General features: G+C 44.6%; 1 protein-coding gene across 3 annotated transcripts in view; it reads left to right on the top strand.

The window, feature by feature from the left end:
* Window positions 1-21077, top strand: part of fgf14 (fibroblast growth factor 14) — a gene marked incomplete at its 5' end in the record, with an annotated part of 181718 nt that overhangs the window by 133403 nt on the left and 27238 nt on the right. For all 3 annotated transcript variants that reach the window (XM_079517571.1, XM_079517569.1, XM_079517570.1), the window contains 2 exons: window positions 3937-4047; window positions 7372-7475. In XM_079517571.1, the coding sequence (XP_079373697.1) occupies window positions 3937-4047; window positions 7372-7475 (215 nt within the window). The remainder of the gene's footprint in view (window positions 1-3936; window positions 4048-7371; window positions 7476-21077) is intronic.

The following is a 21077-nucleotide window of genomic DNA, read 5'->3' as shown; positions in this document are numbered from 1 at the left end:
TGTCAGTCTCACCGTGCTATTGCTTCACCGGTCTTCACAGAAAACGCACGCACGCACACACGCTCGCACGCGCACGCGCGCACACACACACACACACACACGCGCTGGCATTTCACCAAACGACTTTCAAGTGATTTGACTGTCACAGACATATTTCCACTGTTATTACGACCGTAGGTTGCATTTACTATGAAAACATGCATTTTCCGTTGGTTCGTTGGTCACGCCTCCATATATGCCTCGTGACATCACGTTGACATCATCAGGGATCTCCATGTATGGGCATATATGTAGTCGCGATCCCCCACAGAGCCGACCAGTGCCTTTGCGAATGCATCACCGGACCTACACTATAGCGCTGTCGCGATTCTGCAACTTCTCTGTAACCTCCTTGAGCGTGCTTGGTGCAGTACTTGGTCAGGTACTGGATCATGGCATGGCGGCTTGTGACCGGCTTGATGTCCATGTTGGCGTGCCAGCACAGGAAGGCATCAGTCTTAATCGGGTAGTTATTCATCAGTAGATGATTTCGCGCTGGGACTTAGACGACATCGCCAGGGGCCCTTCCCCATATATGGGAATGTCAATATATGGCCATATTGTGGCCTGTGTGGTTGCCGCAACGCGAGTCACACTTGCAAATTAACCAAGTTGGTACAACACATGGATCTCCATATGTGGAGCTGACTACCAGTAAGACGCCTGAGGGCGAGTTGCGACCTCGTCCTTGCTCGCATCCGCCTCGTTGACGGCAGACTGCTGGGTGATCGCTGTCGCTTTGGCATGGGGGGGTCAGATCACCATGGAATGAATTCTGTATTGGCTATATAAGGAGCATGTCTTGAGTGTACAGGGTTTGATGAGGTCAAATCAACATATGGAATGTCAGAACAGGTCAGCTCCATATATGGAGATCTAAGGGTGATAGCCTAAGGGTGGTAGCGGGGACATTCTCTTGAATGTACAAGGTTTGATGAGGGCCCAGGGCCTTAATTTTCGGCCCTGTTGAGAACTCTAGTTTTCGCCGGCTCTGGGCACTAATAACTTTGGGGCAGGAGTTAGGACCGTCTAGAGTTTTGAATAGATGGGTATAATTCAAAAGGGAGACATTGACGAGGAAGGATGGATGGGGAACGATCAACATATGGAATTGACCGGAAAGGTCTTTGTCAACCATGCAAATGGGCAGGCCGACATGACGCCGGAGGAGCTCCGCAACCTCCTGCAGTCCGGTGACACGGCCACCTGTAAGCACTTGATCCACTTCCACTGTTGGGCAACATTCAATGTTATTTCCGGTTGGGACGTCATCCAAAATGTTCCCCCCCATTTTAGTGGACCTCAAAACTGAGTAGTGTTAAGGGAGACATTCTAATAAGTAACGTTTCAATCAAGGGGTGCAGGATGTGGGTATAGGTTGCTGGGCAGTGACGTCAGACTGCTGACAGGACAATGAAAGGTTGGCATTTTTCTCCTGTTCACTTGTGAAAAATAATCTATTTTGCTCATTACCCAGGTAACGCATCCAGTGTCTGTCCATTATGTGAAGAGCAAGGTTAAAAAGAGAAAAGAAAGGGGCTTCAGCAATCAGCAGCAATATCCGCCTCCCACAAAACAGAAAATCCCATCCTGAATAATGCTGCTGCAACACATTGGATAGGGCTGAATAGTTTTGTTAACAAGAGGTGTCAGCCACCGCTCTCTGCAGAGGTCTCCTTAGATGTGACGGACGCATTCCGCTCAAAGCCTAATTTATACATCATGGTATGGTATATTGTTGGTGTATAAATTAAGCTTTTGCTTGTCATTGTCCATAACAAAGCACTGAATGCCTTTGATAGAACAAGGTATTGCTGTGAGAGTTCTCTGGCGGAAAGGCATTTTCTCCTCTTTTTAGTCGGCAGCGAAAAGGTCTCAGGCCACTGCCCAGCGGACTGGTTTTCCAAAGAGACTGCCCTAAGCTATAATACACAGAGGGAAAAAAACACATCCAGTCCCTGTATTTGCCCTCGGTAAGACCTCCTGAAATCTCCCGTGGGTGGCCACGCTTGTGTGGTCACACACACACACACACACACACACACACACACACACACACACACACACACACACACACACACACACACACACACATGCACACATTGATGCAAGTACAGGATCGCAAACATAGTAGCACACTAGCAGTACACACCGTTGCGGGCTCAGGTGAATGTGATTGTTCACCTCCTAAGGGATTTCTTGGAATTAAATCTGGGGTGATGGCTGTCTCCATGATAAAGCTAATGTTGATGACATACTGTATGACTGCACGCACGCACGCACGCACGCACGCACGCACGCACGCACGCACGCACGCACGCACAAACACATGTGGATGCACACGGATTCCTACAGTACACAGACACTGAATGCACACGCATACACGCACACACACACACACACACACACACACACACACACACACACACACACACACACACACACACACACACACACACACACACACACACACACACACACACACCAAAAGAAAAATCACTGTCAACCCTCAACAGTTGCAATATGTTCCCAGTGTAAATGTCCACAGCTGAGGTCCCAAGGCATGCCCAAGTGTTGTTTTATTGAAATTAATTTCACTTCACGCCACGGCTTTATTTTTTCACCACACCGTGGTCAACATTCTCAAATTCACATTTCCCCTCAGCACTAAATCATACCAATATCCAATTGCAAATTGCGATATAACCGGTTGATGCTCAACAACGCAAGGTTCCATCCGAGCATTATTAGTGTGGTTGCCCTAACAGGGCAACCAGACTATTGTTATTGTAAATGAGGATACTTTGGCACACTACACCTCTCACAGTTTTTGCCGCACACACTCGAGCCATATGTCAAATCGACTGGCTTCATCGGGAATCGTGTGCTTGTTTTTTTTGCTAAGAGATCCGTTATATAGTTTAATTGATATTAATTAATTAGTTCTCCATAGACTTATAATGGGGAAATCGAAGACTAAATGTAAGTATGTCGTGGGTGGTTCAATCAACCAAGTTCCAAAAGCAATTCCATTTTCATCCATAGGGGGCGCCGCAAATGCGAGAAATTTAACCGTTTGTCGCGAAAACATGATTTTTGGGGGATAAATCCCCTCCGAATTAGTTACGCATGATCACAGGGGTGACGTGACATTGTAATTGGCTGACAAAATTAGTGGGAGGGGCCTATGTAAGCGACTGCGGCAACCACACTTTGCAATTTTTCAAAATTGCAACTTTTCTAGTTAGGCTATACATTTTTACCACGGTGGTGATTCATTGAGATATGTAATGTTAGCTTATTCTCCTATCAGGTGTGGAAGGTGCAGAGGCCTGCGGATGTTATTTCCCTCACCAAGGAGGGTGCTGTTGGGTTCATTATGCCAGCCAAGCAGTCACAGATTAATTCTGCTGCCTATAATTGGATCGCCTATCTCTGAGCAGGGCAGGGCGCATTCAATACACTATGTGCCCTGCATTTTTGGCTGAAAGATTTGCCCATGAAAACAGGCCATAAAAGTGACATAAAGAGTTCTGGTCATTGTTTTACTTCATCTCAGGGGATAAACAAAAATGCACATTGTAATATCCATATTGTACATTAACCATATACTGTGTACGATGAATAGCTAAACAATACAAGCTCACAACACATCACACACATTGTAACCTTGTAGATGTGCTAGTCTTGCTGTTTTGAAAATTGTGAAATATTTAGTATTTTATTTTGTTGGTTAAGGGAACACCTATTGATTTGTCAGTCTTGCGCAAGCTCGTTTTGTTTGCTGCCTGCTTCAGTTGTCACTCTTGACTCTGTGACATGTTTTCTAATCTGTCCATAAACCTCCCCACCCCTCTTTCTCCCTCTCTCTCTCTCTTTCTTTCCCTTCCTTCACAGATCCCCAGCTCAAGGGTATAGTGACCAGGTTATATTGCAGGCAGGGATACTACTTGCAAATGAACCCCGATGGCTCTCTTGATGGGACGAAGGATGACAGCAGTAATTCCTGTGAGTAACCCGACAAGGTCTAGCTCAGCCTCTGCATTCCATTCAGTGTGTGGCGGCCTGTGGCTTCTTTCCTCTACACATCATGAATCAGTGACATTGCAGTACACTATAAAGCCAGGGCTGTATCTGAAATCACTCACTCATTCACTACTCTCTCTCTACTACAGTACATTAGGAAGTTCTGAGATTATAGTCAACTTCTGGGTGAAAAATAAAAAAATAAGACACTACTCAGGCAGCTGTTAATGACATGTACTGTATACTAGTAGAGTTTGTTGCCCTATTTTTCTGATGCATTCAATTAAGATAGGAATTATGATCATTATACTTTCGGTCACCATTACAAAATGGTTTAATCACTATGCTGTAGTGCGATGAGATGGCCAAGGCTTGTCAGTGTAAACAAATATATACCGGTAGGCCTATATGAATAATAAAAATCACACCTGTGTGAAGTGAGGGGCACTCTTATCATTATACATCATCATCATCTCATGAACAACTGAATTTATGTGATTGGTTAGCCGATTTGCTCGTCTACGTACATTTTCCCTTCACTGTCAATGGCATTTAATGTTTGGGTTGCCACAAATTTACGTCATATTGGGGCACATATGACCTAATTTCTCCTTTCATTGTCAATGGCAAAATATGAGACATGAGGGGACAAAAGCTTTATATAAAGAAAATAAATAAGGCTACCTATTTGAAGAACTGACATTTGCATCTTGAATCCATTCTCAATTGATTGTAGAGTTCTTGGTGACAGACAGCCTTGTTACAGTAGACACCTACAGCATATTCCAAATTTCTCTCTGAAATGGAAAGTAGACCAGGCTTATTGTGGAAAATATTATAATATTAGCCTGCTCTGGTACTGCTCTGCAAGTGCTTGAGGCTAGCTGATTAATTTAATTTCAGTACATAGTGCTAACGCTAACTCAACCCATGTGTCAAATTCTCCAGATGAGCTGACATGACACGTACGTGTCACATCCAATGGGCTGCTTAAAACAAGTGTAAACAAGTATAAATAGAGTATAGAGTATTTTACAGTAATGCTATCTTTAGTATTCACATACTGTTTGATATTATAATGCACTATTATTTACATTAAAATTAGACCTACTCTTCAGGTACTTGGGAAATGGAACCTTTAATTAGGGCTGGGCAGTGTGGGCAAAATCTAAAATCCAGTTTATATATTTTTTCTCTTTCACCAAATCAATCATTCATATAGATGATGATAATAATATATACTGTAGGTGGTGATATTGGTCTCCGCAAGGCCAGGACTATGTTATCGTGTCCGTCCGTCCGTCCGTCCGTCCGTCCTTGGATGTGTCATGAACACTGCTTGATGTAATGTTTCCAACACCCGCAGGGGGAAGGCTGTTCCATATTTATCGTTATAGCAGAGTGGAGAAAGCTCCTATCAAGGCATTTGCTGTTTGACTTGGGTGTTTCCAAGGCTAGGTTTACTAGTACCCTCCGGGTGATTCGAGGTGTGAGCTTGCGGTAGCAGTGCTTTGAGGTCTACTGGACAGCTGGGAGTGGTGCATCTTGTAGAGAAAAGTTGTTGCTGCAACTGTTCAGCGATGACTCAGCTTGTTGATGGCATATACTGCTGTAGGGCAAGGTCCTCATCCACCCCAATGATTTTTAAGACCTTTTTTTGGATGTTGTCCAACTGCCTGAGGAGAGTGGTCTGACAGGCATTCATCCAGGCTAGACAGGAGTACTCCATTATGCTCCTCCTGACCTGGGTTTTGTTAGCCCTGCCTTTAGCATCAAGCTTGTTGGCCAGCTTTACGCAGTGCTCCATGACGTTATCCAGCGAGTTTGCAGATGTTGCACAGATGGCTGGTCCACGTGAGTTTGCTGTCTATGCCAAGACCCAGAACCTCCATCTGCTCGCTGAGCTTGAGTTTGGTCGTCCCAAAGAAGATATCTGGTCGAGATGGGTTTCTCTTTCTGGACCGGATTCTAGCCTTGCACTTGCTGGGCTCGAAAGTGACCTCCCTGTGTCCGTCTGTCTGTGACCTGTGATCTCCGGCACCGTTGGGCAAATGGGCGAGAAACTGTGCACGCACACTACCTGGAGGCCAGAGCAGTTTATATTTCTTCTACAGATTTTGTGCAAATTCCACACAAATCGCTACACGTTATATCCATCACGACAGATCTGTCCGATTTTTCATATTCTACCCTGATTGGCTAAAATTGGCTTAGCCAATCCAAAGTTTGCAGGAATGGCCCGTTTTGAACAAAATGCCTCAAATCATGAACGCGGCGTCCGATTGACACAAAATCTTGCACGCACATCCCCACTAGGCCAAGGCCATATTTCAAATTGGCCGACAATATACAGGGAAAGTAGCAGAATCACGAGCTCACAATGCATCACATCAAATTGTCGCATCATCGCTTGTATAATATATCTAGTCTCATATCACAATATTGATATAATATTGATATATTGCCTAGCCCTGTACTACTCTTTTGTAGTAAAAAAATCACACCCGTGTGAAGTGAGGGGCGCTCTTATCATTATACATCATCATACATCATCTCATGAACAACTGAATTTATGTGATTGGTTAGCCGATTTGCTCGTCTATATGACATACAGTACATTTTCCCTTCATTGTCAATGGCATTTAATGTTTGTGTTGCCACAAATTTACATAATATTTGAGGCACATAATGACCTAATTTCTCCTTTCATTATAAATGGCAAATATGAGATGTGTGGGGGGACAAAAGCTGCATATAGGAGGGGCTTAGCGCCCCTCAGAAACTAAGAAAGAACAAAGCCAACACCAAGGCTTCAAAGCTCATTAAGTCTGCCACGCTACTGTACACTTAGCTAGATGTCACAACCTGGCTAGCCCTGTTATTCCTCGCCAGTACAAACAATAGCCATTACCTAACAGGCCGAAGGAGTCTGCTACAACAACAAAGGGGCTATTAAATCTGCCATGCACCAGCGGTAGCCCCAATTACAGCCCAGCTACCGTACCTTCCAGGTATAGCTCAATGTTTTCCAGCGTAACTATGCTAGGCTAGTCACGTTCAGCAGCCATGCAGCCAATTCATCTCACGAGATAACCAGACGACAGCTAGCGTTATCTATGTTCTGTGATTGCGCTAATGACGGGCAGTTTATATTTATTTGATGAATGGCACTATATATTGTTTTGTGCATCGACCTCTGATATGGCGTGTTAATTAATTGTCTATTCTATTTTATTGCAATATGTTTAGTGATATTTGCATGCACGTGTGCCTGTGTGTGTTTGTTCTTGTGCGTTTGTCTTCCAGCTTTGTTCAACCTTATTCCTGTGGGCCTCAGAGTTGTCGCCATTCAGTCCGTGAAGACAGGGTTATACATCGCCATGAACGGGGAGGGCCATCTGTACACATCAGTAAGCATTTTAAGATTATTTCTATTCTATTCTATTCTATTCTATTCTATTCTATTCTATTCGGGTGGCGGTGGCTCAGGGGTAGAATGGCTGATTGGTAACCGCAAGGTTGCCAGTTCGAACCCGGGCTCCCCCAGAGTTTGTGTCGAAGTGTCCTTGTGCAAGACACTGAACGCCTAATTGCTCCTGATGTGCTGGTTGGTGCCTTGCATGGTTTGCATTTACCATTCTGTTCTACTCTATTCTATATATACAATTGAGAAGACCACACTTTATGGTCGTGCACAGCTTTGTTGCATGACGTATGCGGAAGTGCCGTTTACGCCTGTTCTTTGTGGCCGTGATACATCACTGACTTTACCTCTGCGTTTTCAACATGCAGCTTTGGGGGGGTGCACAGTTTCCCTTTCCGTGATGCGGTGGATCGATTACACAGCGCCCACACAACTTGCCCAGCACGGGGGAAAAAAACACAAATATAAATCGTTGTCTGCCTTCTGTACGGTGTGTGTGTGTGTGTGTGTGTGTGTGTGTGTGTGTGTGTGTGTGTGTTGTGTGTGTGTGTGTGTGTGTGTGTGTGTGTGTGTGTGTGTGTGTGTGTGTGTGTGTGTGTGTGTGTGTGTGTGTGTCACTCAGATAGCACTGCCACATGTAGACACGTGTCAGTGTTACATAATTACTAAACATTTCCACAAAAACACTGAATGTTATGACATGCTTACATTTACTTAATGTGAACAAGTAAGAGATTTAACATATTTATTTCGGTTCACTTCAGAAACAACAGTTCATACAAACATGCTTTGAATCAAAGCTTTCCATGAAAGTTTGCAATCATAATGATCATGAAGAGGCTTCAGACATACTGCATCCAGAGGTCATGGAAATGAGATGTTTTTTTTTTTCCCTATTCTCAATAACACCTTCAGTGAATTGGGTTTAAAATTCCATTGTGCAAATGTAGATGTAGATTTATAGTAAACAGAGGAAATGGCCCCAGTGTTTACTAGACCGGCCGCTGTAGAGCACCGAGTCAGTAACCCATCTGTCTGTGTCCCTCTTATGCCCATATATGGAAATGTCTGTACGTGTCTCTCTTTGTCTTTTATTCCTATGGAATTCTGTGTCAGGCATGCCCAAATATGGAGTATTGTGATGTCAGAACAGGCCAGCTCCATATATGGAGCCTGAGCAGGGGCCCTGTCCAGAGCCTGGGCAGAGACCTTTTGTGGCGGTTCTTGACAACCGTGGGTTCGACCGACTCGACATCGGGCACTGCACTCCCTGTGGGCTATTCTGCAAAAAATAGTCGTCTGTGGGCTAGACAGCCACCGAGGTGATAAGACCACACTGGGAGCGGCTAGTGCGCCTCTCACTCTGTCCACGTCCGATTTGGCTAAATCAATCAGCATGATGACCATTCCAACAATCAGTTGGAATGGTCTCTCTCTCTCTCTCCCTCTCTCTCTCCAGATTGGAGTATCCATCAGCATCACTGTCACTTAATCCTAAACTCCTGTTGCTCTGGCTCGGGCTCCTTGCACAGCCATGCAGCAGAGTGGGAATTACTATTCCACCTTCCTTGCTCCAGTCATTATTACCTCGTCAGGAGGATAGGAGCACGCAGCGCTCCTCTTCCTCCTCCTATCACACGTCTGTATTCCAGAATGGAGTACCTCAAGCCTTCAAGGCTTAATCACCGCTTCACTAAAGCTGTGAAAAAATTAATTTCATTTGAAGGGGAGGGGGGATTGACCTAGAATCCTATAGGATTTTTCTTATGGAAATGCACTGTGGGGTTGGGAATTAATATACATAATGGAAACATCCGTGCTGCATCACAATGAGTGGGGTTTAACAGCTGTTCGTGCGTCAAAAGACCTCAATAACTATTTTCGTTGCTACAGCATCGATCCCATACAGAGGTTCTCAAACTATGGGCCTGGACCTCAAGCGGGGTCGCAGGAAAGTGACAGCTGAGAGAGAGAACAATTCATATTGCCCATTAAGTCTGTTTTGTTTGTTTTTGAAGAGCATAGCATGTGAATGCGATTCTTTTTAGTTTTTTGTTATTATTGTTCCAAAGGGTTAAATTACATTGATAAGACAGAAAATCTGTAAGTATTTTGGGTGTGAGTATTTTGTAATAAATATTCCTATTCAAGGCTACCAATATGGTTTATTTTATGCTTTATTTCAACTTTGAAATTGCACTAAATAAAAGGTGGGGATGTTCAGAAGTAACTGTCGGCAATGTTCATGCCGAATTTCAACCGTTGCAAATCTGAAAAATAATTGTATAAATCATAATGATATCCCACAAAGTGTACCGCTCTCAGTTGAGAGAGATTTCGATGCTTTTAAGGTCTCTCATGGCTGGCTCAAGTGGACCTGTTTGCACCACACAGTTTGACAGCTATATTTCTCTACTCGTGTTCCTGCTCTTCGATTCACCCAGCTCTCCCGCTCCATTTGTACCTTATTTCCATGGTAATGGAGGCTCTCATCAGACCCCAGCCCACCCACTTGCAGGTCTGGCCGTGATCTTGAGTGTGTGCACGCAAATTACGCCGGTAATGGTAGACTCTGCGACATCACTCCTCTTCATCCTCCTCCGTCTCCTCTTCCTGCTCCTCATCCATCCTCCTCTTTCTCTGCCTTATACCATCTTTTCTGTCCTGTCCGTTCGTGAATGCAGGGTACGTGAGTGCCTCCCATCCCGCCCCCGCTTCCTTTCTGAGTGGGGGAAACCATGGATGACCTTTTCTACCCATTAGCTGTATTTGATTACAGTGCACTTACATGTTCAGAGAATGCCTTTGAAGAAAGCGCTAAGTGCAGGAACATGGTGTTTTGAGCAGGTGAGCAATGGTATAAAGGAACACATTCAGGATTGCTGCCAGTTACAGTTATGACAAATTCCTCAAGCTTTTTCAAAGACCCCCAGGTTTGTGTGCATTAGGTCACGGACCCCCATTTGAATATTAAAAAGAATCTCTGGGATCCCCATCTGCACTGTAAAATCCAGTGTTATTGTACAAATGGAACCATTTGTACACGAATGATTTGTAACCCGTAGCACATGTCGGGAGCGACGGATGATTTGTAACCCGCAGCACGGGTGGTTTTTAACCCGCAGCACATGTCGGGAGCGACAGTGTTGTCGGACTAACTCTTGGTATGTCGGATAAACGTCTGCACCCCGTCAAAAACACAAGATGTTGTTCACAGTGCAGCTACAATAAGATCCATTTAGTTTGAGCTTGTACCTGCATGCACAACCATTCAAGGGTGGCCATGTAGTAAATGTATGGGCCAACATTCTGACAAAAACACCAAATTGAGGGCCTGAGCCGCAGAGCGGCCTACAAGATGCCAGAAAGAAACCCCACCGCTTTCTCAGTGTAGCCATTTTCTCTCCTAGGTTTATCTCGGGTAATTTAATTAATTTGAAAGAATGCAATCAAGTGTTATTCTTTCAGCACAATGAATCAAAGCCTTTACTGCGATGATGTACATCGATAATGAGTGCCATTCCATTTCGTAACAGACATGACGAATAAAAGCGAGAGTGCAAGCCTTTCAGAAAGGAGATGGGAAGCCCATTCAAGGCCTCTGATCGTGCCTCATATTATTTTGTGCGAGGAACCCCAGGCGTGGCGTGGGCCTCCCAGTGACAGAGATAGCATCAAAGTCACTGTGCATTCGGGCACAAAGCACTTGCCATGGAATAAAGGAGAGTTCAGTCATCGCAAGCCTTTTCAATCCACAGCTATTGTATCTGGACCAATAAACTCCTGGCTAATTTTCCCTCTCTGCACTTCCTTGGGATGAGGCATTTCTCCTGAATAGTAAAAGGAGGAGGTGGGGGGGGGGGGGGGGGTCCTTACTCAACCCATATCAAACTATAGTAGAAGTAGGATTCTCTCCAGTGATAGAACTTATTGTGCAAACAGTAACACTAGATAAATAGAGGGGGTGGGGGTGGTGATGGTGGGGGGCATGAACGTCCTCATTATTTTGTCGGAGACTACAGTATCACAGCACCAATGACCCTAAGGCATTGTGGCATTGTTTGGTTTTGTTACTCATGATGAAATGTTGGCAGTACAGAAGGCAATTCACCATATACTGAGGAGGTTTTTTAGTCCTTGCTAATATGCTCAGCTACTCCGTAAAATCCTTTGTGTAAATGTATCCTTTGGTAACTCTGTGAGTGTACAAATGGAACCAAATGGACCCTAACTAATTTGTAACTCTGTATCCCATATGTATTGTACATTCTCAGAGTTAAATATAGCACTTCAGCATCCACGGCGCATCGTGTGCTCACGCCGTAGTTCCTCTGCAGCCACCGGGCGTCCGTCAGTGTCGCATCATCATCAACGCAGGGAATGTTCCCTTTTTAATCAATGAAGGGTGCTCCACTGCTGACGGTTGCGACGTGCGTTGTGACGGCGTCTGCGGCGTCAACCATTCGCCCCGGTAAAAAAATGTTACGCCGTCCAAGCGTAACGCGACGCAACGCACTCAGGGCAGCCCTGGCTTATAGGCCTGCTATTCTCGGTCGTTATCGCCCATTTTCGGACGCTCTAGGACTCGACAAATGGCACCAGAACGTAACAGAACATAAAGTAGGCTCAAAGGACTTTCACAGTCGTATGGTTTTCTTTTGAACCAGTCCCTGCCATGCTCATGAATCTGTTGCCCGTGGCCTGTGTCTACAAAGATGTTTTTTTTCTGCGTACAGTGCATGTTTTTAATTGTTTATAAGTCCCTGTGTCTACCAAGATATTTTTTTTCTGAGTGCAGCGAATGTTTTCAGTTGTTTATAATTATATTGGGATCACCTCGTTTTTGGAAACTCCAGTAGCTTGGCGTTCGCACGCGATGCGTTCGCACGCATGGCTTTTCCCTGCCTGCCGAAAGCTAAAATATTTTCAACTCTGGAAGTGCATTTAGGCGAGAGTGCTGTGGCGTTTTCAGCCAACAAAAGAAAAAGCCCAGTGGAGTCAGTGGACCTTTATACTGTGCATTCTTTATTCTTTATTCATTTGGATCCCCATTTGCTGCCACCAAAGTAGCAGATACTCTTCCTGGGTCCCACAACAAACATAACACAATACAATAAAAAAAACATATGCATCCATTACATTACAGGTCAGTTAATTAAAATTGAAATTGGGGTAATTGATCAATTGTCTTTTAAGGAGGTGCATATTTGATCGGTGCTCCCCAGGATTGAATCCTTTGTTTCAGCTCTACACCAAATCTCTCTCTGCCGAAAATAGATCTACTGTACATTGTCTTAAAGCTTTGTCATAAAGTGCTGCATCATTGGGCAACTGTTTCTACTTCAGGCTAATTGGAAGCTGCATGGTGGCTTATGTACAACCCCTTCTTCAAATGGCATCAATATGAAAAATGGGCAGGAGGCAGTGGCAACGCAAGGGGGAGAATAAAAGGAACCTCTGCAGATTATACTGGAGACATCAAGTGCGACGGAAGGATTCTTTTGAAGCCAGGATTCCCTGGTGTTTCGGGGTGTTTGATATTTTCCACACCAACTCTTTTTTTGTATTCATCACTCCACTCTTGGCCATTTTTTTTCTGAGGCTGCTCTCAAAAGTTCCGATTATTACAGTCCACCCTCCCATGGATTGCCTTTGTTCCCGTGCTTTCACCTTCAGCACTCCTGACAAAGACATGTCATTTTCTACCGGGAAGTTTTCTGCCATCCTGAGAGGGTTTGTCAAAATAATCTAAAAGATATAGATAAAGAAAGAAAAAAAACCTTTTTGTGTGTGATCGCAAAAGATTAGCATATTTACTGAAGGCATCAAGCTACATCTGTCCCTTCATAGTCCTGAAGATGTCTTGTACTCCTGTATTCAGTTCCGTATAGAAAGGCATCCGACTTCACTGAACATTGTCCACAATCTGATCTGGGAGCCTGGAACGAGGGAATCACATGCCACAAAAACAAAGCAAATGCATCACACATGCAGCATATGAAAACGTGTCATTGTTGGGAGTAAATATATGTAGATTAAAACCGAGTTGTGGCACCTCTTCACAGTCACTTGTACCACATCCCTTTCATAGTGGAAATGTGTGTGGGTGTGTGGTGTGTGCGTGCGTGCGTGCGTGCGTGCGTGCGTGCGTGCGTGCGTGCGTGCGCACATTAGTAGTGTAGCACATTAGGTGCCCAGCAGATGGCTTTGTGTAAACTATCCTTATTGGTATGTTCCGTGAGTCGTGACGCAGAATAAAATAGACCATTAAGCATTGGGTTGTATACCAATGTCTCCACTATCTTTTACCACTTAAATCAACTAGACAGGTACCCGTTGGGCACCGGCTAGCTTGAAAGTAACCTTAAAAAGATCTCACATGCACACACACACGCGCAAACACACTCACACACACACACACACACACACACACACACACACACACACACACACACACACACACACACATGGATGCTCAAAATCACAACCTCAAATTCTCAGGTTTCCCATAATTACTCCGCAGCTTTCCCCTCCAGAGGACACCCAGGGCCAGATTCACAACGAAAATTTACGACCAGGTGTAAATTAAGTGCCTAATGAGAGTGTATTAATCCCAATTAAACCAAATTAATCCGTATTAATCCGATCAATCTCACGTGTCATTCACCAAATGGGGCCAGTTGTCAGTGACTTCATATCCTGGTGTGACAAGTCATTCTTACAGTTAAATGTGACCAAAACAAAAGATATGATCATCAGCTTTAGAAGGACTCCTCCTAGCCCTGTTCCTACACTCATTAAGGGCACAGAAATTGAAGTTGTAGAGAGCTATAAATACTTGGGTGTCATTCTTGACAACAAACTCTCCTTTGATTCTCATGTTGCAGCAGCGTCTTTTTTTTTCTGAGGAAAATGCGTTCTTTTAACCCAGTCGATGCCAAATTTTGCACACACACTCCCTGGATGCCAACGATGAACCTCTGCCCCAATTTTTTCAGATTCTGTCCAAAAATTCCGCAAATCATTACACACTATCTCTATAGTCATGTGTTCAAGATGGATCTGTCCGATATTTCATATTCCATCCTAATTGGCTAACATTGGCTTTCAAAGTTTGCAGGATTGGCCCTTTTGAAACAAAAAGCCTCAAATCATGAACGCAGCGTGCAATTTACGTGAAATCTTCCACAGACTTTCCTACTAGGCTGAGGAATATATCCCACCCTTTTCACATTGGCCTGTTATAGCGCCACCAACAGGTGGATTTTTGCAAAACACATTTTTGGAACAAAATGCCTCAAATCATCCAATTGCCATCAATGGTGTAAGAACAAATGGCACCCTTTTCACATTAGCCTATTATAGCGCCACAAGGAGGCCACAACCTGACCTGGCCTGGTGGAGACCTGTCCCCCGAGGGACACTTTTTCTAGTTGAATCTGTTCTCATGTTTTGTATGGTTGCCTGGTACGGTAATCTGACCCTGGTGAACAAGAACAGGCTCAGCAACCTTGTCAAAGTGGCCAGTATGATTTATGGGAGAACCCAAGCCCAACTCATAGACCTGTACAAGAGGCAGATGTTTAAGAGAGCCTCCTCCCTCCTGGAGGTCTCGGATCACCCACTTCGGTCTGAGTTTGAACTGTTGCCCTCAGGTCGTCGGCTGAGGGTGCCCACTACAAAGACTAATCGGTTCTTTGTCCCGGCTGCTATTCAGCTGCTCGACAGCAGATAGCACTTTATTCTTGCCTCTTTGCACACGATTGCCCACTAATGCACTTTTGCTGACTTTGCTACTATTGAATGTCATGAATTCTCTGTCTCTAGTGTCCTGTTCTTAGATCTTATAGTATTGTTTTGAATGTTGTTTGTTGTGTGTATTTTTTACAATTATCTGGCTGCAAACCAATTTCCCGCAAGGGACAATAAAGCTATCCTTGAACCTTGAACCAAAGGTTGCGTATTGGCTTAATTTGTGCGGATCACCGGTGTATCTCATTTCGCCTCTTTTCCTAACAACCATCACTGTCGTCTGTCTGAATGCCATGGGGAATGGACACGTGACGTAGCTATTTACATTTTCAACCATATACGGCAAGTAGCCTATATATCCTCTTTGTCAGTTGGCTATATGAGATATGAAAATGATTCGCGGGACATTTGGAGTCAGTTGCCACTTGGCATGACGGAACGTCGGTGCTGAGGCATGCCGTTCATGATGAGATCAATATACTAGCCTACAGTAGCCTATTTATTATAATTAATACCACCAAGAAATATGGCACATTATTCTGTGCCAGGCAGCCGGCAGGCATGCATAATCTTATACCTTTGGAGGAGAGCGCTGGAGAGGTGAGCTGGCTTAAAAGCTTAAAAGAATGCATGCATATAAGGCATACAAGCACAAGCTGCGTTATATATCATTTTTGTATGTGCTGACCAATGTTGGGGACATAGCCTACATGTTTTATTTGAGGTTTGGGGACTATTAATTGATTTAGCATGAAGACTAAAGCCTTCTAAATACATATTCGCATGTCTTGATCACTGGTACACCACGCTCTGAGCTGACGCGGAAATGAGCGGAATTTACGACCAACGTCCGCCAACGTCACGGCCAAGTTCAAATGATGAATTCCACACGTAGCGGGGGAATGCTCGCAAATGTCCGTATACGCTCACGATATGAGCGTAAACGCTGTTGTGAATCTGCCCCCCAGACTTTTGTAGAGGTGGTGACGGTGGTGGTGGCGGCTCATTATTTCCAAAGCGCCACTCTCTCCTGCCTCTAATGTAGTGTTGGTGTCAGGCCGTAGGGGCTGGAAGGAGACCAGCTTCATGCATTAATGAATAACAAGGTCGGAGGTAGGCGTCGGTGCTGCTGGACTGTTGAACCGATGGCCGCTGGGCCAAGAGGAGCTAAGAATAGACATGCCGCCCCTTCTCCTCAGGCACGTTAAACGCCCCCCGTTGTCGTTATTAATGGGCAGCTTGGCTACAGTTAACACTGCAGAGCGTTAATGAAGAATCCTGCATTTTAGAAGTGGTACATGAGCCGAGTAGTGGTGAACTTTAATGTCGCCGCCCTCACTATTCAGTGGTGCGTATTTTCAAGTTGGCTCTTAACATAATGAGTGCCTGCTCGTCATTGGCTGCAACGTAATCAGTGGCAGTTGTCAGAGTGGTCTCGCATAATTATCCAGGGATTCCCAGATGTTTTGGACTGTGGCAACCAGAGCAAGGGTTCTTCTCGCCTCTCTACCTTACACTCCGGCACAGAAATTACTCACCATGAAGTGGGGAGTCCCTTTCTGACTTTCATTGCCAGAGCACGGCTCTCTGAACAATATATATATATTTTTTTGTTATTCTTTATTTACCCAGGGAAGTAGCTGAGCACAGGTGCTCATTTTCAGCAACGCCCTGCACATAGAAACACACAGACAGACACACACGCACATTAAAACCTGGGAGCTGACCAGTACAACCACAGTCTTATACTGTTGGCCACTAAGCAGCTCCAGGGGGAGCAGTTGGGGGTTCAGTGCCTTGCTCAAGGGCACTTCAGCGGTGTTGGGTGAGTGATGACAATCACTTCCCCACCCAGATTTTTCCTGCCCGTCCGGGGAATCGAACCGGCAACCTTTCAGCAACAAGGGCGCTCCTCTAACCCTTAGGCCACTGCTGCCCCAAAATAATAACACAACATAATAATACACAGCGGCGCCACAGGTGATCTGTCCTCTGTCTCTCCGCAGGTCAACAGCTTAAGGTCTATTAATTTCACATCCCCATTTGTTCCTTCATCATTCTTCTATAGTCCCCTGTTTATTCAATGTAATTACAGGCATTAGGAGGAGAGGTGCGCACAGCTGTTTCCTGAATCACTGGTTTACAACTTACAAGACACATTTATGACATATACTGTAAATTACACAGGATGACCGTGTCGCAAGAGGCTAGGCTGCATGGGAGCAATATAAGGATATGGAGAAAGAAGTGTGATTGATGAAGGGAGCAGAGGGACACAGTCCCTTTGCGCACTTTCTTTCTGCACGCTGCATGCCACGAGCCTGCCATGCTCGTGCAGCATCCGCTGATGTCTTCTTCTTTTTTGTTGCGTTTAAAACAGCAGATGTTGTTCTCCTTCTCCATTTTCTCCATAATTTAGTTGTTGCCAATTCCCCCACGTGCAATTCCAAAACCCTCCTCACTATCAGCCTGGGGTGGATGTAGCCTTGTAGGCTTAGGCTACCAATTGCCTCCTCCGCAACACATGGAGCTGCCAGCTGCTTCTCTTCACCTGGCAGCGAGGAGTTTCACCGGGAGAATGTAAGGCACGGAGGTTCACACTGTCTCCCCCAGAACCCCTTCCTTGCCAAACAGGCAGTGGTGGAGCAATTAAGGTTTTCCAAAAAAATATGTAGTGGACTAAAAGTACAATATTTATCTATGAAATGTAGTGGAGTAGAAGTAAAAGTATTGGAAATTAGAAATACTCAAGTAAAGTACCTCAATACCTCAAAATGTTACTTAAGTACAGTACTTAAGTAAATAATAGTAATTAGTTACTTTACAGTTTACACCACTGCCAAACAGGTGTCTGGTGCAATCAGCACCGTTCACTATATACTGGTGATGAGGACACGATCCCTTCTTATAATCACTTTCCATCTGCGTTCATTGCACGTGGCCAAGCCAGAGGCACCGCTGCTGAGAGGGAATGAGCTCCATACCCGAAACAAAAATTACACTTTTAAAGTGATTCTACACACTTTAACCAGTTAACAGTTTCTTCAATATTATTTTCCAAATGTAAAACGGTCAATTGCCTTCCGTCTGTTAGAAAAGTACTGTGGTTGAAGGCCCTAGTAAAATATACTGGTTTTGTTCAGAATTTATCTCACGTCTTTCCACAAAATAATAGAAAATGCTCGATAGTGGGTTCTATAAGAACCCTGCTTGATAAGCCTGATCAATATGGTGCTCGTTATCAATACAAATTAACGAGCTCTATCCCTAGCTGCCGGGGATCGATCCTATAGGTCTTTTTCATCAAGACAGTTGCATACCATACCATGCTTGCGTGTGCACATTTCTTGAAGAGCCTTTCGTGCTATGGGCTGTGGAATTTGTATACGTAAACCATTTTCGGTGAATGGATTTGAATGAACAGATTCTGTGAAGCGCTGATTGGTGGAGATGACTATTAGTACATCATTTCAATGGAAGTTGCTCAGTGGCATTTCGAAGCCCCCGGAAGAACGCTCTATACTTCCACATTTGACCACCAACAGTTTGTAGTCAAATGCGGAAGTGCAAACGAGCGCTCAATGTTAAACCCCAGCTGCACGCGGTTTCCTCATGCTAAATGCACGCCTGCAATTCCACATTTGCCCAGTAGACTCGGCGGCTTCAACGTTGGCCAGCCGTTCCTCCTGGGGGCTTTGTCCTGGTGATGTGGCTTATATCATAAATCATCCGTATAGGTCTTTGTGCGTTGGCTTCACTTCTGGAGACCGCTAATCTCTCACCCAGTGAACTGTCCTGCCACCACCACAGCCATCAGCCAGCCATCGATCTGTCAATAAGCATCCATGCTGAGCCCCACCCATGTGGCACTCTTATCTCTATGAAGATGGATCAGCCAAACACGCACATATACGCACATCTACGCATGCACACACACACACACACACACACACACACACACACACACACACACACATACACATACACATACACATACACATACACATACACATACACGCACACATGCACACTCACACAAACATTGTTTTCAGGGTTTTCAGGGATGGTATGGAGGCTCCGGAGCTGCCTATAAATTATGTGCCGCTGACAGATAATGAGAAAGCAGGAGACTGGAAAGCACCGCGCATCGATCGGCTGGAAGCAGCTGAATTAGGGGAGAGAAAGAGCGAGGGGGGAACCTCCGAGGTGTGTTTGCCAGGGAAAGCCCTGCGTTGGTCAATATAATCAGTGTAGCATGCAGACAATATCTGCACACAGCCACCCCACCCTCCCTCCCGAGTCCCTGGTCCACCATTTGACTATAAATGGGCTCAGGAACCCATTTTGAGAAATATAAAATATGACAGGCTGCCAGCGCTGCCATAGGCTATACGCATAATGCATCATATCAATCATGAAGCCGCTTCCAAACGATGCATTATTTGTATTCAATGTAGCTATTACTGTAGCCATTACTACTAACTACTTCTAATAACTACTATGGAAGTGCAAACATTTATTTTAATTTGATTATTATTATTATTATTACTATTATTATTTATTTCCCCTGCAGTGAAATCGTTTTTCTTTTTTTAATGTTTTTTTTTTGTGGCTTTCGCCTTTATTTTTATATTTTTTATGGAGGGACAGGAAATGGAGAGAGAGATGGGGGGAAGACATGCAGTAAAGGCCATCGGGATCGGGAGTCGAACCCACGGCACAATGCCAGGCCGTGAAATCGTTTTTCAATATCCACACCGCCACACCCGATTCCCTTTTTGGCAATCCAGTCTTATTTATTCAAGAGCATGTCTGATTCTCATCGTTGTGTGGCAAGGCATGGCAAGTTTATTTAGCACCTTTTATCCACGGGGTGCTCTATGCAGGGGATCAGCCCTTTAGGGCAGGGCTGGGCAACTTTGACGATGGAGAAGGCCGCTATAGTTCCACACTCACTCCAGAGGGCCACGTTGCATATTACTGTCATAGCAAAAAATAGCTGATCTGATATTCAATAACATACTGTTTTAGAGAGTTCATGAAACCTGGGGAAATATATTGACCAGACTTTATTTTGTAAGTAAAATGTTAGTTTTACTAACTATACCATATGGAACCATATAATCTTCTAACCGATATTTATTGATCCATGTTGTAATTCATAACATTATGCTAATTTAATATGTGGTTGCTGTGGACAGCGAATTCAGGTATAACATCAATAATAAATAAGTTGATGATGCAGTAAGTTGCCGTCTTTGTTCCCTGAGTGTGCAGTCCCTAGACTTGCACCTCCCACGTTTTATTTTTTTTTATGTGCAGGAGTGCCCTTTTTTGTCTCATATGTATATACACTGTATACACACACACACACACACACATATGCACACGCGCACACACACACACGCACACGCAATGTAGAAACACTGCTATTTTCACATAACGTTGGCCTATTATAACACACCCAGAATAGTGACACGCAGCAGGGTCCAAGTGGTTAACCACGAGGCAATCCCTTAAAGTGCTTTCAGAGTAGTAGAGACCGGGCAAACAACTCAACGCTTATCGATCCACGTCTTGATTACCTTTAAAGGACGATCTTTCGAGAGGCTCATTTCCATAATGTGAGTCCTGGATCCATTCAGACAGGCTCCTCTGTGGCGTTGCCGACCTATAGCATTCCTGCCAATAAATACCACCCTGATCAGTACGACGGAACAGGGAAATATAGTCTCTTTGCTGGATATCACCGAGAGCGTGTGCTCTGTGCTTGTGGAGAAGAGGCGGTTTGTACAGTATATTGTATATTTCTGTGTGCAATTTCTCCCCAGAAGAT

This window comes from Electrona antarctica (genome assembly GCF_951216825.1).
Source record: "Electrona antarctica genome assembly, chromosome: 13".
Classification (NCBI taxonomy): domain Eukaryota; kingdom Metazoa; phylum Chordata; class Actinopteri; order Myctophiformes; family Myctophidae; genus Electrona; species Electrona antarctica.
This window is presented reverse-complemented; position numbering and strand designations above follow the sequence as displayed.